Source organism: Wyeomyia smithii, chromosome 2, assembly GCF_029784165.1.
Source record: "Wyeomyia smithii strain HCP4-BCI-WySm-NY-G18 chromosome 2, ASM2978416v1, whole genome shotgun sequence".
In the NCBI taxonomy this organism is placed as follows: Eukaryota; Metazoa; Arthropoda; class Insecta; order Diptera; family Culicidae; genus Wyeomyia; species Wyeomyia smithii.
Window position 1 is genome coordinate 145,934,761 of NC_073695.1, and position 26,849 is coordinate 145,961,609.

At 38.2% G+C, this 26,849-nt stretch overlaps 1 protein-coding gene across 1 annotated transcript in view; it reads right to left on the reverse strand.

Moving 5' to 3' along the window:
- Nucleotides 1–4,225: 4,225 nt before the first annotated feature.
- LOC129720030 (JNK-interacting protein 3) overlaps nt 4,226–26,849 on the reverse strand; it is a 600,772-nt gene continuing 578,148 nt past the window's right edge. The window contains exons 7-8 of the mRNA XM_055671442.1: nt 4,794–5,335; nt 4,226–4,337 (exon numbers count right to left, since the gene is read on the reverse strand). Of these exons, the coding sequence (XP_055527417.1) occupies nt 4,226–4,337; nt 4,794–5,335 (654 nt within the window). The remainder of the gene's footprint in view (nt 4,338–4,793; nt 5,336–26,849) is intronic.

Here is a 26,849-nt window from a genome sequence, read left to right on the forward strand (position 1 = left end):
ATGGTGATTCGACAACTTCCCGAATTAGTTACATGGGTCTTCCCCAGGGCTCATGTTTAAGTCCTCTCTTATATAATTTTTACGTCAATGACATCGATGAATGTCTTGCAAATTCATGCACGCTACGGCATTTCGCAGACGATAGCGTTGTATCCATTACTGGAAGCGAGGCTAACGATCTGCAAGGACCATTGCAAGATACCTTAGACAATTTGTCTAAATGGGCTCTTAAGCTGGGTATCGAATTCTCTCCGGAGAAAACTGAGCTGGTCGTTTTTTCAAGGAAGCATAACCCAGCTCAGCTGCAGCTCCTACTAACGGGTAAAACGATCACTCAGGTTTTAGTCGCTAAATATTTCGGGTCTGGTCCGACTCTAAATGCACCTGGGCTTGTCATATTAGGTATCTAAAACAAAAATGCCAACAGAGGATTAATTTTCTTCGTACGATTACCGGAACCTGGTGGGGTGCCCAGCCAGGAGACCTTCTAAGGTTATACCAAACAACGATATTGTCAGTTCTTGAGTACGGCTGTTTCTGCTTTCGCTCCGCCGCGAACCCGCACATTATAAAATTAGAGAGAATACAATATCGTTGTTTGCGTATAGCCTTGGGTTGCATGCAGTCGACCCATACGATGAGTCTTGAAGTGTTAGCGGGTATTCTTCCGTTGAAACATCGTTTTTGGAATCTCTCTTACCGGTTGCTAATTCGATGCACAGTTATGAACCCATTAGTAATTGAAAATTTCGAGAGGTTGGTCGACCTTCAATCTCAATCCAGATTTATGACTTTATATTTTGACTATATGGCTCAAAATATTAATCCTTCTTCATACGATTCCTCCAATGTCGCACTTCTAGATACTTCTAATAATGCAATGTTCTTCGACACCACCATGAAAAAAGACATTACTGGTATCCCGGATCAATTGCGACCCCAAGAGATCCCTAAGGTTTTTTTCAATAAGTTTAAACATGTTAGTTATGATAAAAGGTTTTACACTGACGGATCTAATCTAGATGAGTCCACTGGCTTCGGTGTTTTCCACGAAACTTTACCGCCTCCTACAAACTCGATGCTCCTGCTTCCGTGTACGTCGCAGAACTTGCTGCTATTCAGTACTCTCTTGGAATCATCGAAACCCTACCCATAGACCACTACTTCATCTTCACAGATAGTCTCAGTGCCATTGAGGCTCTGCGATCGATGAAGCCTGTGAAGCACACCCCGTATTTCCTGGGGAAAATACGGCGGTTTTTAAGTGCTTTAACAGATAAAAATTACTTACTCTTTAGCTAAGGTGGGTGCTTTTGATGGCGATATTTATGAAAGACCAATTCCTTATGATGAATTTTATAGCATTTTGCATCAGAGGACACTCAACAGTTGGCAATCATCATGGAATTCAGATAAACTGGGACGGTGGCTACATTCCATTTTTCCTAAGGTATCGACGAAAGCATGGTTCAAGGGGTTGGATGTAGGTCGGGACCTCATTCGCGTGATGTCCAGACTTATGTCCAATCACTACACTTTAAACACGCATCTCTTTCGTATAGGGCTTGTAGACAGTAATCACTGCGTTTGTGGCGATGGCTACCATGACATCGAGCATGTTGTTTGGTCGTGTACCGAATACTGTGGTGTTAGGTCCGAGCTTATAGATTCCCTTCGGGCCCGAGGAAAACAACGAACGTACCCGTTAGAGTCATTCTGGGAAGCGGTGATTTCCAGTACATGACACAGCTATACGGGTTTATAAAAAATGCTGACATTAAAATTTGAATTTTTTATCTATTTGTTAGATTACAATTCCCGTCACAAACTGAAAGAAATAACACACCATGCTGGACACTAAGACGAAGACTCGGCATCTTTATGTTCACGCAGACACCTCAGACAAAACTGCTCATATAGAACATCACAGGTAGCCATCTACAAATAAATAAATTCTATAACTTACAATAGTTAAAACGAAAATTGTAACTCCCCTCCTCTCACCCTTAATCCTCACTAGCTCGTAGCCGGCCGCGAGATATAAAAAAAGGACCTCCCTCTTTTTCCTGCTAATTTTGAATTAAAAAAAAACAAATGTACTTGGCTCAGTTAAACATAAATTGTATCGTGCCGTGTCAAATAAACTATTTTAAAACTAAAAAAAAAGAAAATAATATTCTAACTAACCTTTTTATTTGTCTTTTCAGAATGGATGCACGCAGAATATCAATCCATGTTTACACCTTATTACAAATTCAATCAATTACGTCACAGTCAATCCAAACTACTAACCTAAAAACAACCCGGGACTGCTAACATTACAGATTGGATGTAGTTTTCTGAAACTCGGCGAACATAAAATGATTCACATCATCGATCTTGATAAATACCAGCCTATTTCACAAAACTGCAAGCTAATCTCAAAGGACCTGAACATTATGGAAATTTCAACGAAATGACCGAAATTTTATACATGAAACTTAGCAACACCATGCATTTTTACGATGAACTACGATTTAGAAAAAGGTCCAAGCGAGGGTTGCTAAATTTCTTAGGAACAGGAATTAAACCTGGAAACCTGGATAATAATGATTTGGTCGAAATATCCCAAGATATTCAAGATCTTGAAATCAACAACCATTTGCTTATTAACGAAAACAACGATCAAAGAAAAATCAACATTCAGCTACAGAATAGAATCAATCAGATAGTTACTCAAATTAACGACCAACAAAATCAAGCTAGAAAAAAATTACTCTCAACCAGATTTGAAAATGACATCAGAAAATTTTTTATCATTATTAAAGAAGTTTTCAGAACCAGTGCAATTCTCGATACACTAAAATCTCATTTGGAAGATATATTTGAAGCTGTAGAATTTTCAAAATTGAAAATTATTTCCAAACATATTTTGTCACCTGAAGAATTAAGTTTTGCAACAGAAAAATTAGAAGAGAGAGGACTAACCGTTAACAATTCAGATGAAACATACGATTTCTTAGACTTATCTGCTGTTTATAATAACAGCAAAATAATCTTTGTTATCTCAATCTCTTTATTAGATAAATCAATTTATAATAACTTTCTTCTAGAACCGTTACCAGTAGGGAACAAAATTTTGAAGCTACCAGCACCAACCGCTATGCATAATGAAGCAGCCACCTATTTCATCACCAAAGAATGTAGACTCATACAACAAAACAACCTATGTGCTTTAGACAACGTAAAGGATTTTACAGGAGATACTTGCTACTCAAGACTGCTTAAAAGATTACCCGCCAACTGTACGTTCACAGACACTACCAATAAAACCGAAATTAAACCGCTTACCGGAAACCATATTCTACTAAAGAGAGTTATAGCATTGGAAATCAACTCCACATGTGGATTCACAAATATATATATATATATATATATATATATATATATATATATATATATATATATATATATATATATATATATATATATATATATATATATATATATATATATATATATATATATATATATATAATTATATATATATATATTATATATATATATATATATATATATATATATATATATATATATATATATATATATATATATATATATATATATATATATATATATATATATATATATATATATATATATATATATATATATATATATATAAATTAGGGTAAGACAGTTTTGGTACAGGTTTTTAAAAATAAAAAGCTAAACTACTCTGGTCGAACACTCAAACTGGAATGAATTTATTGTTTTAATAATCCTATCTCCCAACAGAATTAGCTTACCAAGCACTATGCGCCGGCTGCTCAGATATGTTCTCACGGTGGTTGCTTGATGGTTGCCCACTGGCCGATGAACGGATGTGCGTGTGCTGACGCGGTGATACTTGATAACGCAGGTTGTCGGTTTATGTTGGTTGATATAAAAAATGAGTGAGATATAAAAAATGTGCCTCCCTCTTTTTCCTGCTAATTTAGAATTAAAAAAAAAAAACAAATGTACTTGGCTCAGTTAAACATAAATTGTATCGTGCCGTGTCAAATAAACTATTTTAAAACTAAACAAAAAAGGAAAATAATATTCTAACTAACCTTTTTATTTGTCTTTTCAGAATGGATGCACGCAGAATATCAATCCTTGTTTACACCTTATTCCAAATTCAATCAATTACGTCACAGTCAATCCAAACTACTAACCTAAAAACAACCCGGGACTGCTAACATTACAGATTGGATGTAGTTTTCTGAAACTCGGCGAACATAAAATGATTCACATCATCGATCTTGATAAATACCAGCCTATTTTCACAAAACTGCAAGCTAATCTCAAAGGACCTGAACATTATGGAAATTTCAACGAAATGACCGAAATTTTATACATGAAACTTAGCAACACCATGCATTTTTACGATGAACTACAATTTTGCAAAAGGTCCAAGCGAGGGTTGCTAAATTTCTTAGGAACAGGATTTAAACAAATAACAGGAAACCTGGATAATAATGATTTGGTCGAAATATCCCAAGATATTCAAGATCTTGAAATCAACAACCATTTGCTTATTAACGAAAACAACGAACAAAGAAAAATCAACATATATATATATATATATATATATATATATATATATATATATATATATATATATATATATATATATATATATATATATATATATATATATATATATATATATATATATATATATATATATATATATATATATATATATATATATATATATATATATATATATATATATATATATATATATATATAAAATCAAATCGTACCTGATAGATATCCAGACTCCCAAACCTGTCGCAGTCATTTGTCGGATTTGGCTTTCTTTTCTAGGATGTGCTTCAAAGGAATGTAACACGGTCAACGTAATTGGATCTATAACATTGATCTTATTCCGATGCGCTGCCCAAACTTTATCACCAACTATTGCCAAACACCTTATTGAATGTTTTGGTGAGCCTAATGTTATAATATGATAATTGCATGTGTCCCACTCTCCATTGAGCTGTCTCCTAAAGATGGCAAGTGAACCGTTCGCTAGTGCAACTACAACACGCGATTCAACATGTACAATCGAAAGAATCGAGTCTGGTAATTTTACTTTGTGTAGACAAGTATTCCATCTGGCTATTGAACTATGGATATACAGCATTCCATTCTGAGCACCCATCCACATCGTAGGACCGACTGAAGTTATGGCGGGTTCTTCATTTGAAACTCCATCGCTTGGAAAATCCTCATTTGAATTTTCTTCATTATTAGTTATTAGATTATGAGCCTTTGGTTTAGTTTCCGGAGTACTCAAGTTATCCTGAAAATTTAAAGTTAAATATATTTAGTATCAACTAAAGCTAAGTTTTTTATCCCAGTACTGTGAATTCGAATAGAAAGGATTAGTCAAGTTGAATCGATTCATAACAGGCATCGAAAATAAATTCTGCTTACATTGGCTAAACAATTCCTAGTATTATATTCTGCACAGCAATTAAATTGTGAAGGGTATATATCGTCTAACATGGTTATAAACATCTAGTGTATCTTGCATTCATACATTTACCACATGTGATTAAACTACTGGTAAAAATTTAAAAGAGATGTCCCTTAGAAACGATCACATAGATGATGTGGGATTACGTTTGGTTCTCATTTTCAATAGAACCGTCATTTTTATTTCTGATTTAGGTGTTAAAAATCGAATTGTTATGTGGAACTTATAATAAGTCAGTTTTTATTCACTGACGTGTTTCGTAGTTTAATGTACTGGTATGAAGGATTCCACGCCAACTTTGCATACTGTTAAATCTATCTGGACTAACATTCGAAGATGTCAAATTTTTAAACTTTTCTTTAAAAATCGATATCGGAATATGGGCTGAGACAGTTGAGTAACTGAAATGTTTGCTCAAAATTAAAAATTTGGAGGGGGGTCATCTTGTTCAGCGTTACGTAATTTTAGGGGGAAAGTCATATCGAACGTTACTTATTGTTACATAGGAGGGATCAAAAATCTTGATTTTTAGCGTTACGTAATTTGTGACCAACGCCTTACCTTTTACCTCCACACACCTCCCTCGCCTAGTATGGATATGAACCGATAGAACCGTATGCAAACCAAAGCAAACTGCAAACAGTCAAACGGTACATTTCAAATTATCCCACAAACGAGTCTGCCTTCTGCTGAGTCTAATGAAACCAACTGAAATGGAAACCAGAACTCGGCCTCTGCTGTGGTACACTTACGCAAGAAATATAAAGTAAGCAGAAAATATCTTGAAGAAAAGCCGTCACTGGTTTTAACAACAAACTTATGCGATTGTATACAAACTTTGCCTTCCGCGATGCCTACCCAAGCAATCAGAAGTGCGAATTTCACTTAACAAACGAACTTAGAATTCACATTAAGTTCGGATTTAGTTCCGCGGAACTTTCTTTCTGAACAACAGGACCCATTACTTAAAACCGAACTTTATTCTAAATAAAGTACCGTCAGTACTAGGAAGTAACTTTAAAGTTCATGAGAAGCTGCTTGTACTCTTCATTGGAACCTTTTTTTTCTGTGTGGACTCATCACTGCGACCAGAGCTTAGATCTATTGTGATATTGCCCAGGTGTTTTCTGTACTTTGCACTTCATATTATTGGCAGTAACACTATTGAAGTAAGTGATACGCTTATCATTCATGTCAGTGCTTGTGTGTAATTACCTTTCCGTTTTAAGCTTACTACTCTACTATACCGAGCCTCTGTCCATCCTAACAATATCGCCTAGTTACAATTCCCTGGAGAGAACTTTCATATGTTACTCACACCAGTTTTATTATAATAGGCACTTATTTTTGTTAGGAGGAGAGTCCACAGGGGTACTGTAGAATATAGATTGAAGAAAGGGTACGTGATGGGGAGCCTGAGAATAAACCCATGCTACTTTTTTTCACGTCGAACCGTTGTAGAGTTCGGACGCGCATTTGCTGCGCTCTAGCACACATTTTTATTATTTAACTCTTTCTTTATAAACATTTTTTAACCGACCACGCGACAAACGCGCATCAGCTTTTTACGTAGTTTTTTTTTCGTGCTCGTGTTACGTTTACTTATTTACGACGCGAGTGAAACAGTGAAATAGTTCAATGAAGTGTGGAATAATTAACTGTGCTCAAAGCGACAGCCACATCCTCTGGAGTTGTCATGGAACTTGCAACCGTACTTTCCATGCTGCGTGCATAAGTGCTCAGAGGAACCACGGGGAAATCCTCCGCACCTTCATGCTGCCACTATGCCAGGACTGTCAGGAGATATTCGAGACCGAGCCCAACCTGAAGACATTAACAGCGCAACTTAAAAACATTACAGAAAGTATTGGCAAATAGATGGAAACAAACCATGAATTGCTCACAAATTATCAAACACTCAGCAAGACCCACGTCGACTCGCTCGAGGAAATAGAAAAAACCCTAAATTCTATCAAACATAACATTTCTATTGCCGCAAGCAACAACAATGCCAGGGCCACAGAAATAAAAAATAAAATATCCTCGCTTCTCGCCGCACCTACGGACACCACAGCGGCAGTCGGAGCGCATGCAGAAAAAATGCTTAAAGAAACTTACCGAAGCATTTCTAGCATTGCCAGCAGCAACAAAGCCAGTACAGCTGAAATTAAAATTACAATATCATCATTTTTCGACACACCTTCGGACACCACATCAGCTGTTGAAGCGGTGGCCAAAACGGCAGCAACAGCAGCAGTAGCAACAATAACATCAACTACAAATGCAACGACAGACTCAATCAATAAATTAATCACTACCCTAAAAAATGACTTAGCTGAATCTCGTGCTGCCCTTACGCGTGACGTTAAGTCTCACATGGAAGAAATGGCAAAAAGAATACCTGCACCCGTCAATGTCCCGCTGGAAACGCAATCATCGTCTATCTCACTGCAAGCTCATCAAAACTTTGTCAGCAATAATGAATCAACTTCTGGCTGGCGCTTCATTGGAAGCAAAAAATATGGAAATGTGACTGGTCACAATACGGCACAAAGCAGCGTTTACGTCGTCTGCAAGAAAAAAAGGAGCACCAAAAAATTTTTCAAGTAAGGACGCCCCATATGGCAAGTATTAACGTAAGCACACCTGGACATTTTTCGCATCCTGAACAGAATGCTGAACTTTCAATTAGACTGACATCCACTGCTGAAGAAGAAAATTTTAATTGTAATCCTAATATTTTTCCAAAAACTTCTTCAAATTCACAACAGCTTCCTCGACAGAATGCGACTGAAATTCTTATCTACTGTCAGAATTTCAATCGCATGAAAAGCCCAAGCAAAATGAAAGAAATTCAGCAAAACATATTGTCATCAATTTTAATTTAAGGAGTAAATGTAGTAATGAAGATAGAAAATTAAACTAACTGAAAATATGATTGTAGAAACTACGAAAAATATAGTTCAGCAGGAGGGACTCGAACCCACAACTTCCAATCTCCGGTCAGATGTGTTTCCGTTACACCACCGCAGAACGTTAAAGACGTAGTTCTAGAATCGAGTTTTGTATCGCTTATGCAATTCTCGCACTTCGTACATTTACTCAGTAGAGACTATTATTTATAGCTGGCTATTGTTTCAACACCCTCAGTGGAAGTTGGAATGACTTCTCAGTGTGAGAGATAGAAACGTGCCAGTGAGTTGCCATCCCTACCAGCAGCAACATCGACTTGCGCCACAAACATTTTCACTTTTCTTCTTTCGACTCTAAGCAAAGTCATTTTTTTTTAATTTTAATTTAAGGAGTAAATGTAGTAATGAAGATATAAAATTGAACTAACTGAAAATATGATTGTAGAAACTACGAAAAATATAGTTCAGCAGGTGGGACTCGAACCCACAACTTCTAATCTCCGGTCATATGTGTTTCCGTTACACCACCGCAGAACGTTAAAGACGTAGTTCTAGCATCGAGTTTTGTATCGCTTATCTGATTCTCGCACTTCGTACATTTACTAAGTAGAGACTATTATTTATAGCTGGCTATTGTTTCAACACCCTCAGTGGAAATTGGAATGACTTCTCAGTGTGAGAGATAGAAACGTGCCAGTGCGTTGCTATCTCTACCTGCAGCAACATCGACTTGCGTCACAAACATTTTTACTTTTCTTTTTTCAACTCTAAGCAAAGTTATGCTATTTTTATTTTAATTTAAGGAGTAAATGTAGTAATGAAGATAGACAATTAAACTAACTGAAAAAATGATTGTAGAAACTACGAAAAATATAGTTCAGCAGGTGGGACTCGAACCCACAACTTCCAATCTCCGGTCAGATGTGTTTCCGTTACACCACCGCAGAACGTTAAAGACGTAGCTCTAGAATCGAGTTTTGTATCGCTTATCCAATTCTCGCACTTCGTACATTTACTCAGTAGAGACTATTATTTATAGCTGGCTTTTGTTTCAACACCCTCAGTGGAAGCTGGAATGACTTCTCAGTGTGAGAGATAGAAACGTGCCAGTGAGTTGCCATCTCTACCAGCAGCAACATCGACTTGCGTCACAAACATTTTTACTTTTTTTTTTTTTTTGACTCTAAGCAAAGTTATGCTATTTTTAATTTTAATTTAAGGAGTAAATGCAGTAATGAAGATAGAAAATTTAACTAACTGAAAACATGATTGCAGAAACTACGAAAAATATAGTTCAGCAGGTGGGACTCGGATCCACAACTTCCAATCTCCGGTCAGATGTGTTTCCGTTACACCACCGCAGAACGTGAAGGAGTAGTTCTAGAATCGAGTTTTGTATCGCTTATCCAATTCTCGCACTTCGTACATTTACTCAGTAGAGACTATTATTTATGGCTGGCTATTGTTTCAACACCCTCAGTGGAAGTTGGAATGACTTCTCAGTGTGAGAGACAGAAACGTGCCAGTGAGTTGCCATCTCTACCAGCAGCAACATCGATTTGCGTCACAAACATTTTTACTTTTCTTTTTTCGACTCTAAGCAAAGTCATGCTATTTTTAATTTCAATTCAAGGAGTAAATGTAGTAATGAAGATAGCAAATTAAACTAACTGAAAATATGATTGTAGAAACTACGAAAAATATAGTTCAGCAGGTGGGACTCGAATCCACAACTTCCAATCTCCGGTCAGATGTGTTTCCGTTACACCACCGCAGAACGTTAAAGACGTAGTTCTAGAATCGAGTTTTGTATCGCTTATCCAAATCTCGGTCTTCGTACATTTACTCAGTAGAGACTATTATTTATAGCTGGCTATTGTTTCAACACCCTCAGTGGAAGTTGGAATGACTTCTCAGTGTGAGAGATAGAAACGTGGCAGTGAGTTGCCATCTCTACCAGCAGCAACATCGACTTGCGTCACAAACATTTTTACTTTTCTTTGTTCGACTCTAAGCAAAGACATGCTATTTTTAATTTTAATTTAAGGAGTAAATGTAGTAATGAAGATATAAAATTAAACTAACTGTAAATATGATTGTAGAAACTACGAAAAATATAGTTCAGCAGGTGGGACTCGAACCCACAACTTCCAATCTCCGGTCAGATGTGTTTCCGTTACACCACCGCAGAACGTTAAAGACGTAGTTCTAGAATCGAGTTTTGTATCGCTTATCCAATTCTCGGTCTTCGTACATTTACTCAGTAGAGACTATTATTTATAGCTGGCTATTGTTTCAACACTCTCAGTGGAAGTTGGAATGACTTCTCAGTGTGAGAGATAGAAACGAGCCAGTGAGTTGCCATCTCTACCAGCAGCAACATCGACTTGCGTCACAAACATTTTTACTTTTCTTTGTTGGACTCTAAGCAAAGACATGCTATTTTTAATTTTAATTTAAGGAGTAAATGTAGTAATGAAGATAGAAAATTAAACTAACTGAAAATATGATTGTAGAAACTACAAAAAACATAGTCAGTTAGTTTAATTTTCTATCTTCATTACTACATTTACTCCTTAAATTAAAATTAAAAATACCATGACTTTGCTTAGAGTCAAAAAAAAAAAGTAAAAATGTTTGTGACGCATATCGATGTTGCTGCTGGTAGAGATAGCAACTCACTGGCACGATTCTATCTCTCACACTAAGAAGTCATTCCAACTTCCACTGAGGGTGTTGAAACAATAGCCAGCTATAAATAATAGTCTCTACTGAGTAAATGTACGAAGACCGAGAATTGGATAAGCGATACAAAACTCGATTCTAGAACTACGTCTTTAACGTTCTGCGGTGGTGTAACGGAAACACATCTGACCGGAGATTGGAAGTTGTGGGTTCGAGTCCCACCTGCTGAACTATATTTTTCGTAGTTTCTACAATCATATTTTCAGTTAGTTTAATTGTCTATCTTCATTACTACATTTACTCCTTAAATTAAAATTAAAAATAGCATGACTTTGCTTAGAGTCGAAAAAAAAAAGGAAAAATGTTTGTGACGCAAGTCGATGTTGCTGCTGGTAGAGATGGCAACTCACTGGCACGTTTCTATCTCTCACACTGAGAAGTCATTCCAGCTTCCACTGAGGGTGTTGAAACAATAGCCAGCTATAAATAATAGTCTCTACTGAGTAAATGTACGAAGTGCGAGAATTGGATAAGCGGTGGTGCGGTGATGTAACGGAAACACATCTGACCGGAGATTGGAAGTTGTGGGTTCGAGTCCCACCTGCTGAACTATATTTTTCGAAGTTTCTACAATCATATTTTCAGTTAATTTAATTTTCTATCTTAATTACTACATTTACTCCTTAAATTGAAATTAAAAATAGCATGACTTCGCTTAGAGTCGAAAAAAGAAGAGTAAAAATGTTTGTGAGGCAAGTCAATGTTGCTGCTGGTAGAGATGGCAACTCACTAGCACGTTTCTATCTCTCACACTGAGAAGTCATTCCAACTTCCACTGAGGGTGTTGAAACAATAGCCAGCTATAAATAATAGTCTCTACTGAGTAAATGTACGAAGACCGAGATTTGGATAAGCGATACAAAACTCGATTCTAGAACTACGTCTTTAACGTTCTGCGGTGGTGTAACGAAAACACATCTGACCGGAGATTCGAAGTTGTGGGTTCGAGTCCCACGTGCTGAACTATATTTTTCGTAGTTTCTAAAATCATATTTTCAGCTAGTTTAATTTTCTATCTTCATCACTACATTTACTCCACAAATTAAAATTAAAAATAGCATGACTTTGCTTAGAGTCGAAAAAAGAAAAGTAAAAATGTTTGTGAGGCGAGTCGATGTTGCTGCTGGTAGAGATGGCAACTCACTAGCACGTTTCTATCTCTCACACTGAGAAGTCATTCCAACTTCCACTGAGGGTGTTGAAACAATAGCCAGCTATAAATAATAGTCTCTACTGAGTAAATGTACGAAGTGCGAGAATTGGATAAGCGGTGGTGCGGTGATGTAACGGAAACACATCTGACCGGAGATTGGAAGTTGTGGGTTCGAGTCCCACCTGCTGAACTATATTTTTCGTAGTTTCTACAATCATATTTTCAGTTGGTTTAATTTTCTATCTTCATTACTACATTTACTCCTTAAATTAAAATTGAAAATAGCATGACTTTGCTTAGAGTCGAAAAAAAAGTAAACATATTGTCATCAACTTTTAAAATAATTTTAGGAACTGGAAGTAGCTGGGACGAAAGCGTAAGAAGCGAAGAAGTATTTGGAAACAATTATAATGTATTCTGGCACGACCGGAATTTGTCTACCAGTCGAAAAAAAGTCAGGCGGTCCCCATTGCCATTAATGCAGACTTTACTTCTGAAGAAATAATATCCGACAAATATAAAGAACATGCCAAAGCATTTATTGCTGGTGAACAACATATCTTCTGTTTCGTGACTTTCCACCGGAACATGCTCATAAACATTCATATGCATTATTTTTCAAAACTTTAGAATCTATTATGTCTAATATGAAACCAGAAGTAAAACTGCATGTCTATGGCGACTTCAACCAACGTAATGCAGACTTTATTGTAGACATTGAAAATGAATCTATCTTACTCCCAGTCGTAGGCGAAAACGAAACACTGCAGTATCTTTTTGGCAAATCCTTAGAACTCGGTCTATACTTAATCAATCATGTCAAAAACAAACAAAATGCATATTTAGACCTATTATTCACAAACTGCACTGAAGACTTCTGTGTAGATGCATCATTGACTCCCATCTGGAAAAATGAAGCTTTTCACACAGCAATTGAATATTCAATAGTAATGAATAACACTTCGTACCCTAGCGACTGCGACCACAAAACTGACTTCGAATAAGTCAAACGTAGACTATGCATAATAAATTGGCGTAGTATTATTTGTAAAGAAGGAAATGTAAACAAAGAAGTACCAAAATTCTATGAAATAATTAATCCAATTATATCAGAAAATGTACCACTAAAAAAAGAAGACGTACGAGCACCAAAAAATATCCAGTGTGGTTTAATCCACAATTGAAGAACCTGAAAAAATAGAAAACAAAAAGCGCATAAAATATAGGGTAGAGCGGGGCTAGTTGGTCATTTTTGGTCAAAGTGTTCTGTAACTTTTTGTAGGAAACATTATGACAAAAACTCATTACATGGAAATGTTGTGTTAAGTCTAAAGCATCTAGAAAAAATATAAACTGTACAGAATAGTTTATGATTTTGCGGATATTCTATGTTTTTTGAGTGGATGTCAAATTGGCCAACTAGCCCCTCAGCTGGGGTAAGTTGGTCAGGGTGTGGGGTGAGCGGCAGCCTGTAGCATCTCAGCGGAGGTCAAACCGCATCCAGTTTTTTGTTTATACGTTCGCTTTCCGAAATCCCAAACCATCAGAGAAGTAACTCAAAATTGCATGAAAAAAATCGTGTTACTCTTTCATACCTGACAATATGTTGAAATTTCCCTAATAGTTTGGTTGGGAACTAAATCAAAAACAATAAGGAATAAATTGAGAACAGGGGCCAAATTCTAGATTCGCATCTGCAATCACAAGCACGAAACTATAGCTACATTAGTTTTTTTTTCGTTGAAAGCTTGCTTACGCCGAAATTTTCATCAGATAGAAAGCATTTGTCGATGCATTAGTGTACGTTATAGTTATTTTAGATCAATGACTAAGCATTTATATTGCACAAAAAAATATTCATCAAAGCAAACGCTGTTTTCGCTTTGATTAAGTTTGCGTCACGAAATGCACTGTTCCTGAAATTGCATTCACTTGGTTACTTGCATTCATTTATGATGTGCATATGACCAACCAGCCCCGCTAGTATGTGACCAACTAGCCCCTCATGTAATAAATATGTAAATTACTCGAAATATATGAAAATAAAATTTTGGCGAAAGTTTGCTTTACACAATTAAAAAGTAACGAAAATGACTTTCATAATACGTTGAGCCATGTTCATTTCAATTTGGCTAGCTTTGTTTAAACAAAAAATTTCAACATGAAAACCGAATAGAATTGATGGCCAATTTGGCAGCAACCTGTATTTATTATACGTTCTAATTAAAACTGTACTTCATTTTGTCATTTAGTTTCTCTGGTTATCTACTACGTATCACCCATATAATACGATTTTTTAGATACGTAGATTCGAAGATATTCTCATTGACCAACTAGCCCCGTAATCAACTAGCCCCGTAATCAACTAGCCCCGCTCTACCCTACAAAAAAGACAAAAATAGCGAAAATCTTCAAAATTACCAAGAAATTTGCTGTCTACTTGATGCAGCCAATAAAATTGCACATGAAGAACATAGCCGTAAAATCGACCATCAAATCAAGTCTTGCCCTAAGAAATTCTTCAATTACGTAAAAACCAAACTAAAAAGTAACAACTTTCCATCACGAATGTATCTTGACAGTAATGTAGGACATACTAGTAATGAAATATGTAGTCTTTTTGCCACTTTTTTTTCAAGAAATATACACCACATTTGAAGACACAGACCGCGACCGCGAATATTTCTCGTATTTTCCTGAATATTCGAATTCTTTATCTGTCAATCAAATATCTGAATTCGAAATTCAGAACGCACTTAAAAATTTAGACGCTACGAAAGGTCCTGGACCTGACAGAATAGCTCCAATTTTTCTCAAAAACTTGGCACAGGTACTATCTACACCTTTACTATACCTCTTTAATATGTCTCTAAAGAATGGAATTTTTCCAGAACTCTGGAAAACCTCATATTTAGTGCCAATTTTCAAATCTGGCGCTAAATCTGACATTCATAATTATCGTGGAATTCCCATTGTATCATGCATTCCAAAATTATTTGAATCAATAACTAATGAAAAAATCTTTCAACAAGTAAAAAACCAAATTACAACTCCACAACGCGGCTTTTATAAAGGCCGATCAACTACCACAAATCTTTTTGAATTCACTTGACTGTAATGGACAACGGCAACCACGTAGAAGCTCTTTCTACGGACTTTAGCATTTGACAGAATCGACATACCTTTATTGCTCTTCAAGCTCGAAAAATACGGAATGGAAACAAAATTTTTGGAAAGGCTGCAGTCATACTTAACAACAAATAAACACAAATAGTCCGCTTTCAAAATTCCTTTTCAAACACAATAGAAGTAACTTCCGGGGTTCCACAAGGTTCTCACCTGGGCCCTTTTCTTTTTATATTATACGTGAATGACATTTCCTTCCTTCTTAAATCAATACATGTGCTTGTATATGTTGACGACATGAAGCTCTTTATAGAAATAATCAATGCAGAAGACTTCAAAATATTCCAGAATGAAATTAATGTATTCTACACTTGGTGCAACAAAAGCCAATTGCAATTCAACATTAAAAAATGTAATTCAATAGCCTTTAGCAGAAAAACAGTAACACCACCAACAGACATTTTCTTAGGAAACCAACCAGTAGAAAAATGCAAAATCGTATGGGACCTAGGCGTAGTCTCAGACTCCAAACTTACATTCATAGAACATTATAACACAATAATCAACAAAGCAAATAGTATGCTGAGCTTTATAAAACGCTTCGACCATAATTTCCAAGACCCATACACAATCAAACTATTATATATTACATACGTCCGACCAATTCTGGAATATTGTAGCATTATATGGAATCCCTATATTGTAACACATGAAGAACGCATTGAGTCTGTCCAAAAACAATTTCTTTTGTACGCGCTTCGTAAGCTAAATTGGACAGCATTTTCCTTACCATTATATGAAGCACGCTGCATGCTTATAGACATACAAGCATCTAAAAGACGCCGCGAACTTTCAATGCTTTACTTCATCAATGAAATTATTTCTCAACGCGTGCAATCTTTTAAATTATTATCGCAACTAAATTGTTATGCACCCAGTCGTCAATTAAGAAATCGTAAAATATTTTCGGAAAGCTCTCACAGAACTAACGATTAAAAAAAATGGCCCAATAAATCGCATGATGCGTCACTATAATCAGCACTGCGAAAATATCGACATCACTTTGGGCAGAAAACAAATCAAAAAACGACTAACTACTGGAAATAACATATAGAATATGAGAGAACATTGTATTATTATAATTGTAGTCTACATTTGCTTGACGAAATCTATCTTCTTCTATCTATACCTATAAAAATGCAGTCCGGTCTGTCTGTCTGATCCATATAGGCTCGGAAACTACCAAACCGATCGACGTGAAAATTTGTATGTAGGGGTTTTAGGGGCCGAGAAAGGTTCCTATGATAGTTTGAGACCCCTCCCTCTTCTAGAAGGGAGGGGTCCCATACAAACGAAATACAAATTTCTGCACATCTCAAAAACTTACCAAGCAACTGGAACCAAATTTGGCATGTGGATGTTTTTAGGAGTAACAAATATGTCCATATTGGTTCGACACCCCTCCCTCTTCTGGAAGGGACATACAAATGAAACACAAATTTCTCCACATCTCAAGAACTAACCAAGCAAATAGAACTAAATTTGATAGGTGCATGTTTTAGGGGTAACAAATATATCCATACTGGTTTGACACCCCTCCCTCTTCTACAATGGAGGGGTCCCATACAAATGAAACACGAATTCCGCAAAACTCGAGAACCAACCAACCAAACACAACCAAATTTGGTATGTGAATGTTTGGGTAAAAAATATGTCCATAATAGGCTGACTCCCCTCCCTTTTCTGTGAGGGAGGGGTTCCATACAAATGAAACTCAAATTTCGCACAACTCGAGAACCAATCAAGCAAATATATCCAAATATGGCATGTGAATGATTTTAGGTGTAACAAACATGTCCATAATGTTTTGACAACCTTCCTTCATCTGGCATAACTCCAAATACCATTTCGAAATCTGAGATGGCGACTTCCGGTTTCGAAAAACAGCGGCAAATGACCAAATACCACCCAATATGGGTATTTCCGGAATTTTTATGATGCACTGAAGCGACAAATCGACCTCAGACAACATTTTGCATTGTAAGATGGCGACTTCCGATGTCTGAAAAACAGCCGAAAATGACCAAATACCACCCAATATGAGTGTTTCTTTAACCAGAATGACGCTCAGAGGCCAAAAATTGTCTCCTAATGCCATTTCATTTTGAAATTCAAGATGGCGACTCCCGGTTTCTGAAAAACAGCGGCAAATGACCAAATACCACCCAATATGGGTATTTCAGGGATTGTTATGATGCACTGAAGCCACAAATCGACCTCAGACAACATTTCGAATTGTAAGATGGCGACTTCCGGTGTCTGGAAAACAACCGAAAATGACGCACAGGGGCCAGAAATTGTCTCCAAATGCCATTTTGAAATCCAAGATGGCGACTTCCGGTTTCCGAAAAACAGCGGCATATGACCAGATACCACCCAATATGGGTATTTGCGGAATTGTTATGATGCACTGAAGCAACAAATCGACCTATCGACCTCAGACAATATTTTGAATTGTAAGATGGCGACTTCCGGTGTCTGGAAAACAGCCGAAATTGACCGAATACCACCCAATATGAGTGTTTCTTTAACCAGAATGACGCTCAGAGTCAACAAAATGTCCCCTAATGCCATTTTGAAATTCAAGATGGCGACTTCCGGTTTCTGAAAAACAGCAGCAAATGATCAAATACCACCCAATATGGGAATTTCCGGGATTGTTACGATGCACTGAAGCCACAAATCGACCTTAGACAACATTTCGAATTATAAGATGGCGACTTCCGGTGTCTAAAAAACAGCCAAATATGACAAAATACCACCCAATATGAGTGTTTCTTTAACCAGCATGACGCTCAGGGATCAGAAATTGTCTCCAAATGCCATTTTAAAATCCAAGATGGCGACTTACGGTTTTTGAAAAATAGCCTGAGTGACCAAATACCACCCAATATGTGTATCATCGGATGCAGCATGATTCAAGGAGCTAAAAATTGACCTCAGACACCAGTTTGAATTGTAAAATGGAAACTTCTGGGAAACATTCGAAAATAACCGAATACTACTACATATGGATATTTATGTAATCGAAATGATGTATAGAAGCCAAGCATTGAACCTGGACACCATTTTGAATTCGAATATGACCACTTTTAGTTTTTAAAAAAATACGAAAATAACTGAAATGCATTCAATATATTTCCGGAATAGAGGTGATGTACAAAAGCCAAAAGTCGAGCATGTTGTCATTCCGATAAAACCAATCATTTCAAATGATATAAACAAATCGCAAGGAATCAATGAATTTGAAATGTTTAAAATTATTAAACACTAAAATAGGCGAGACGAAGTTTGCCGGGTTAGCTAGTACTAGATAAAAATGATAATTCAAACTAGGTATAATTTAACATTTTTCAATTATTTCAGTGCCATATTTTCAATGGAGAAATAAAAATAGAAATCTATACCAATAAAAATGCAGACCCGGTCTACCTGTCTGTCTGCCTGTCTGTCTGCCTGCCTGTCTGTCTGCCTGTCTGTCTGTCTGTCTGCCTGTCTGTCTGCCTGTCTGTCTGCCTGTCTGTCTGCCTGTCGGTCTGCCTGTCTGCCTGTCTGTCTGCCTGTCTGTCTGCCTGTCTGTCTGCCTGTCTGTCTGCCTGTCTGTCTGCCTGCCTGTCTGCCTGCCTGTCTGTCTGCCTGTCTGCCTGTCTGCCTGTCTGTCTGCCTGTCTGTCTGCCTGTCTGTCTGCCTGTCTGTCTGCCTGTCTGTCTGCCTGTCTGTCTGCCTGTCTGTCTGCCTGTCTGTCTGCCTGTCTGTCTACCTGTCTGTCTGCCTGTCTGTCTGCCTGTCTGTCTGCCTGTCTGCCTGCCAGTCTTTCTGCCTGTCTTTCTGCCTGTCTGTCTGTCTGCCTGTCTGTCTGCCTGTCTGTCTGCCTGTCTGTCTGCCTGTCTGTCTGCCTGTCTGTCTGCCTGTCTGTCTGCCTGTCTGTCTGTCTGCCTGTCTGCCTGCTTGTCTACCTGTCTGTCTGTCTGCCTGTCTGTCTGCCTGTCTGTCTGCCTGTCTGTCTGCCTGTCTGTCTGTCTGCCTGTCTGCCTGTCTGTCTGCCTGTCTGTCTGCCTGCCTGTCTGCCTGTCTGTCTGCCTGCCTGTCTGCCTGTCTGTCTGCCTGTCTGTCTGCCTGTCTGTCTGCCTGTCTGTCTGCCTGTCTGTCTGCCTGTCTGTCTGCCTGTCTGTCTGCCTGTCTGTCTGCCTGTCTGTCTGCCTGTCTGTCTGCCTGTCTGTCTGCCTGTCTGTCTGCCTGTCTGTCTGCCTGTCTGTCTGCCTGTCTGTCTGCCTGTCTGTCTGCCTGTCTGCCTGTCTGTCTGCCTGCCTGTCTGCCTGTCTGTCTGCCTGCCTGTCTGCCTGTCTGTCTGCCTGCCTGTCTGCCTGTCTGCCTGTCTGTCTGCCTGTCTGTCTGCCTGTCTGTCTGCCTGTCTGTCTGCCTGTCTGTCTGCCTGTCTGTCTGCCTGTCTGTCTGCCTGTCTGTCTGCCTGTCTGTCTGCCTGTCTGTCTGCCTGTCTGTCTGCCTGTCTGTCTGCCTGTCTGTCTGCCTGTCTGTCTGCCTGTCTGTCTGCCTGTCTGTCTGCCTGTCTGTCTGCCTGTGTCTGCCTGTCTGTCTGCCTGCCTGTCTGTCTGCCTGTCTGTCTGCCTGCCTGTCGGTCTGTCTGTCTGTCTGCCTGTCTGTCTGCCTGTCTGTCTGCCTGTCTGTCTGCCTGTCTGTCTGCCTGTCTGTCTGCCTGTCTGTCTGCCTGTCTGTCTGCCTGTCTGTCTGCCTGTCTGTCTGCCTGTCTGTCTGTCTGCCTGTCTGCCTGCCTGTCTGCCTGCCTGTCTGCCTGCCTGTCTGCCTGCCTGTCTGCCTGCCTGTCTGTCTGCCTGTCTGTCTGCCTGTCTGCCTGCCTGTCTTTCTGCCTGTCTTTCTGCCTGTCTGTCTGTCTGCCTGTCTGTCTGCCTGTGTCTGCCTGTCTGTCTGCCTGCCTGTCTGTCTGCCTGTCTGTCTGCCTGCCTGTCGGTCTGTCTGTCTGTCTGCCTGTCGGTCTGTCTGTCTGTCTGCCTGTCTGCCTGTCTGTCTGTCTGCCTGTCTGTCTGCCTGTCTGTCTGCCTGTCTGTCTGCCTGTCTGTCTGCCTGTCTGCCTGTCTGTCTGCCTGTCTGTCTGCCTGTCTGTCTGCCTGTCTGTCTGCCTGTCTGCCTGTCTGCCTGTCTGTCTGCCTGTCTGTCTGTCTGTCTGCCTGTCTGTCTGCCTGTCTGTCTGCCTGTCTGTCTGCCTGTCTGTCTGCCTGTCTGTCTGCCTGTCTGTCAGCCTGTCTGTCTGCCTGTCTGTCTGCCTGTCTGTCTGCCTGTCTGTCTGCCTGTCTGTCTGCCTGTCTGTCTGCCTGTCTGTTTGCCTGTCTGTCTGCCTGTCTGTCTGCCTGTCTGTCTGCCTGTCTGCCATCTAAGATGGCGACTTCCGGTTTCTGAAAAACAGCGGCAAATGACCAAATACCACCCAATATAGGTATTTCCGGAATTGTTATAACCTACTGAAGCCACAAATCGACCTAAGACAATATTTCGAATTATAAGATGGCGACTTCCGGTACCTGGAAAACAGCCGAAAATGACCAAATAACACCTAATATGGGTGTTTCTTTAACCAGGATGACGCACAGAGGCCAGAAATTGTCTCCAAATGCCATTTTGGAATCTAAGATGGCGACTTCCGGTTTCCGAAAAACAGCGACAAATGACCAGATACCACCCAGTATGGGTATTTCTGGAATTTTTATGACGCACTGAAGCCACAAATCGGCCTCAGACAACATTTTGAATTGTAGGATGGCAACTTCCGGTGTCTAGAAAACAGCCGAAAATGACCAAATAACACCCAATATGAGTGTTTCTTCAACCAGAATGACGCACAGAGGCCAAAAACTGTCCCCTGATGCCATTTAAAAATTCAAAATGGCGACTTCCGGTTTCTGAAAAACAGCGGCATATGATCAAATAACACCCAATATGGATATTTCCGGAATTTTTATGACGCACTGAAGCCACAAATCGACATCAGACAACATTTTGAATTGTAAGATGGCAACTTCCGGTGTCTGGAAAACAGCGGCCAAATGACCAAATACCACCCAATATGAGCGTTTCTTTAACGAGATTGACGCACAGAGGCCAGAAATTGTTTCCAAATGCCATTTCGAAATCCAAGATGGCGACTTCCGGTTTCCGAGAAACAGCAGCAAAAGACCAAATACCACCCAATATGCGTATTTACGGAATTGTTATGATGCACTGAAGCCACAAATCGACCTATCAACCTCAGACAACATTTTAAATTATAAGATGGCGACTTCCGGTGTCTGGAAAACAGCCGAAAATGACCAAATACCACCCAATATGAGTGTTTCTTTTACCAGAATGATGCTCAGAGGCCAAAAACTGTCCCCTAATGCCATTTTGAAATTCAAGATGGCGACTTCCGGTTTCCGAAAAACAGCGGCAAATGACCAAATACCACCCAATATGGGTATTTCCAGAATTGTTATGATGCACTGTAGCCACAAATCGACCTCAGAAAACATTTCGAATTGTAAGTTGGCGACTTCCAGTGTCTGGAAAACAGCCGAAAATGACCAAATAACACCCAATATGGGTGTTCCTTCAACCAAAATAACGCACGGAGGTCAGAAATTGTCTCCAAATGCCATTTTGAGATCCAAGATGGAGACTTCCGGTTTCCGAGAAACAGCGACATATGACCAGATACCAGCCAATATCAGTATTTCCGGAATTGTTATGATGCACTGGAGCCACAAAGCGACATCAGACAACATATTGAATTGTAAGATGGCGACTTCTGGTGTCTGGAAAACGACCAAAAATGACAAAATGCCATCCAACATGTGTATCACCGGATCCAGAATGATGCAAGGAGCTAAAAATTGACCTCAGACACCAGTTTGAAGTGTAAGATGGCAACTACTGGGAAACAGCCGAAAATAACCGAATACTACTACATATGGATATTTCCGTAATCGAAATAGAATACTACTACATATGGATATTTCCGTTATCGTATAGAAGCCAAGCATTGATCCTGGATACCATTTTGAATTTGAAGATGACCACTTTCAGTTTCTAAAAAACAACGAAAATAACTGAAATGCATTCAATATATTTCCGGAATAGAGGTGATGTACAAAAGCCAAAAGTCGAGGATGTTGTCATTCCGATAAAACCAATCATTTCAAATGAAATAAACAAATCGCAAGGAATCAATGAAATTGAAATGTTGAAAATTATTAAACACTAAAATAGGCGAGACGAAGTTTGCCGGGTCAGCTAGTAAATAAATCCTTTGACAACCAAATGGCCTGGTTCTACTAAGATTCGAACCCACGACCACACGCTTACCAAAGCGGACTCTGTACCCTTGCGGCTTCGGAGCTAACCCTCCCCCCTCATTGGAACCTTAAAGTTCACACAAAGTTCACATGTCAACTTCAAAACCACCAGAATTTAAGTTCGGTATCGGCATTTTATCCGTACCTTTAAGACGAAAGTTCAGAAGATGCTGCTTATTCCTCTTCATTGGAACTTGAAATTTTACATCAAGTCAAATTTAAACTTCAAAACCACCAGAATTCAAGTTCGTTTAACATTTTATATGTACTTTTATTCAGCATGAAAGTTCATGATTCATTTCCACTATAAGGTTCACGTTAAGTTCTGACTGATGCTTTGCTCGGCTTTGACGCAAGTGAAGTTTTCAGATGTGAAGTTTAAATTCGTGCTTCCGGATTAGTGGCAAAAAATGAGTTTTTCAAAAACAATGAAGAAGTGTTTTTTTTATTATCATCGGAAAAAACTTTTGTCTAAATGAGAAAAGGAAAGCAAAGCTATAGCTCCCATAAGTAATATTAGGGTGCTTAAATTCTTTCGCTAGCTAAACATATTGTTACCTTATAGAAAATCAATCATGCACCCAGAAATGTGCAGGTCAAAAGAAAATTTGAACCGGGTGCAAGCCGTGAATTCCCGTTAGAAGAAGATATAGTTCAAAACCACGACAATGACGTCGAGGAATGTTGGGCCATGAATCATTTGATGAATTGCATTCATCATTCGAAAATAAAAAGAACTGTGATGTACTTGATCGAATGGATTTGTGTGAAAGCTGCAGATATTGGGCTCTCAGAACTAACCAGTTTCATGAATCTATAAATCTAATTATGGAAATAATCAGAAGAAAACCTGATGGAAAAAGATTGTCTCGCTCTGCAAGAACACTAACGAAACATCTCGTCAGGCAACTTCCGAAATCATTGAAACTGCTGGTATTGGATTAGAGGTATAAAACGGTGTTTGGGCGATTTCTTTTCGGTAAGATCCTTTTTTTCTTTATTTAACAAGCCTATGAATTTTTTCATTCCCAAATTCACAGTTCAGTCATTAAATATTTCAATTCGCATAAACATTGATGGGATTCCGATTTTTAAAAGCAGTAAACTACAATTTTGGCCTATCTTGTTGAAATGACTGAAGTTGCACCGATGCCAATTGCTATAACTATTTTAAGGTAAAACCAAACCAACCAGCCTTGATGAATTTCTAAAACAACCAATGAAAGAAATGACTGATGTGCTGAATAATGGCTTTTCAATCAACACCTACAAGATAATCGTTACGTTAAAATGTTTCATCTGTGATAGTCCCGCACGTGCGTTTCTCAAAGGTTCATTCTCGTTAAATGTTTTTCAATAGCTGAAATAAACTATAAAATAATATTTTTCCAGGTCAGTGCGTCTTGAGCTGCCCGACAGGTTAGACGTGTTTTCGGTTGCTTGTGGACTGGTCTTTGACTGCCTATAGCTTCAAAGTTTGTGTTTTGTCAGTGCGTCTTTTGAAGATTACCTGAAAGTTAACTTACATCAGTCTTTCTCAAGACTACCTATTTCTTTCTGTCTCAAGACTTGCAATTTGATATTATTTTTGAACTTTTTTCGTATCACCTGAAATAACAGGATGAAAAAAGAAACCGCGCATCGCTACGGTGAGGAAAAAAGAGGCATCTCTATCTGATACTAGCTTATGCAGTGAAAATTTATTTGATATTTTGCCTGAGCAAGAAGCCGGCGAAATTGAAATGTTCGAAAGTAAAACTATTCAATTCACTTATTGTGGTTACTTTTGCTTCTGAATTCAACATTTTCAAAAGAGAACTTTCTACGTTTCTTTCCGACGTCAAAGTTACTTATCAAATTGGCCGAAGAGGCGAATGCCGCTTACTGGTCCAAACATTGAAAGATTGGAATCGTCTTATTCAGTATTTAAATGAAAAGATGTTTTTTTACATATGACACTAGAGGCGCCAAGCCGTTCAAGGTCGTATTGAAAGGTCTCACCAACGATCAAACCGTTGATAAGATCGAACTTACTTCAACAGAATTATTTGACATGGCCCTACCCAAGTAATTCTAATGAAACAGAAATCACGAGGCGAAAACAGTCAGAGAGCTGGAATTCATTCTAATCGCACTGAGATTACCAATTTGAAATTTTTTGACAAAGCACATGCTATTTATAATGTGCGAGTGAAATGGGAATTATATCGAAAATTTGGCGGAGGTGAAAAGCATATCACCCAATACCGTATTATCAAACGTTATGGCCATGGTTCAAAATTCTGTAACATGGATCAAAAATGCTTTATTTGTGGAGACGTTTCTCACAAAAAGGACACATATTCTGTGAAAGAGAGTAAAAATTTTCGCTGTGCAAATTGTAACGGCAACCATATGTCAAATTTTTACCAATGCCCAGTCCATTTAGCAATTGTTAAGGCAAGGCAAGGTAAACAAAACTCAATTTCCCAATCAAAACAAACTTCAAAACAAAATTCTCCAAGCGTACCAGTACCGCCCACTTTCCCTACTCCTTTGCATACTCGTTTAACATATGCACAGGTTACAGGTAGTTCGAACCTTCTACCGCCTAATGTTGGTAGTTCGAGAATGACCGTTAATATGGGAGGAAGCAAAACACGGTAGAAAATAAAAATACACCTATTACCCCAGCTAATATTGCTGCCGAAAACATTTTTTCTGATGTCAACTGCCTGGGGCCTATTACAGCAGGTAAACTTTCTTTTCTGCAACAGGAAATGTTCGATCTTATGAACGCCATGTTGCGGGCCCATGTTTCAAGCTATTCAAATTGGAACAAATTTTACAAATAAAATTGTTTCTAATTTAAAATTTAGCAATGATTTTAAATGAAACAATCAAAATTTTGAATTGGAATGCTCGCCCATTGAAAGCCAATGAGAATTAGCTTTTTAATTTTTTAACAGTAAATAATGTGCACATTATCACTGAAACATTTTCAAAACCTAACATCAAATTGAAATATGATCCCAATTACGTGGTTCATAGTTATGATAAGATTCAGGGTTCCGGCGGTGGAGTTGCAATTGTTATTCATCGCCGAGTCGAACATCGTGCTCTTCCCCATCTTGAGACGAAAGTTATTGGAACTTTGGGAATTGAAGTTCAAACTGAACTTGGGATTTTATTTATTGCCGCAGCATATTCACCATTCCAATGCACACACGAGCACAAAAATTATTTTAAAGGTGATTTACAAAAACTCACCAGAAATCGTACAAAATTTTTCATAATCGGCGATTTTAACGCTAAACATCGATCAAGGAATAATTCTCAAAGTAATTCCAATGGCAAAATTTTATTCGATGATTGTTCCTCAGAATACTATTCTATTTTGTCTCCGAAAAGTCCTACATGTTTTTCTTTTGTAAGAAATCCATCAACAATTGATTTGGTGCTAAAAGATCAAAGTCATGTATGTAGTGAATTGATCACACATGCTGACATTGATTCTGGCCATCTTCCGATAACTTTTTCAATATCACATGAATCAATTCTAAACCCTATAAGCTCTGTTTTTAATTATCACAAGGCTAAATGGGAAAGATTGCAAAACTAAGTGAATATTGATTCCGCTTTGGAAGCATTGGAATTATTGATGCCAGAAATTATTCTGTTCCAAAGGCTCAAGTGAACTCACCAATAATTGACGAAAATCTTCAACTTCTAATTCGTTTGAAAAATGTCCGCAGACTTCAATATCAACGTTCTTGTGACCCTGTTTTTAAAGATTTACAGAAGAGATTAAACATATATGTACACTTCTGAGAAATCAAAATTAAACCAAAGTTAAAAACTGAAACCATATTCAAAACCCTTTTGAAAGCTGTCGAAGATTCTTAAAAAAAACCTTCAAAGCCTATTCCAGTTTTAAAAGATGGTGAACGTTTTCTTGTATCCAATGAACAAAAGGCTCAAAGACTTGTTCAGAAGTT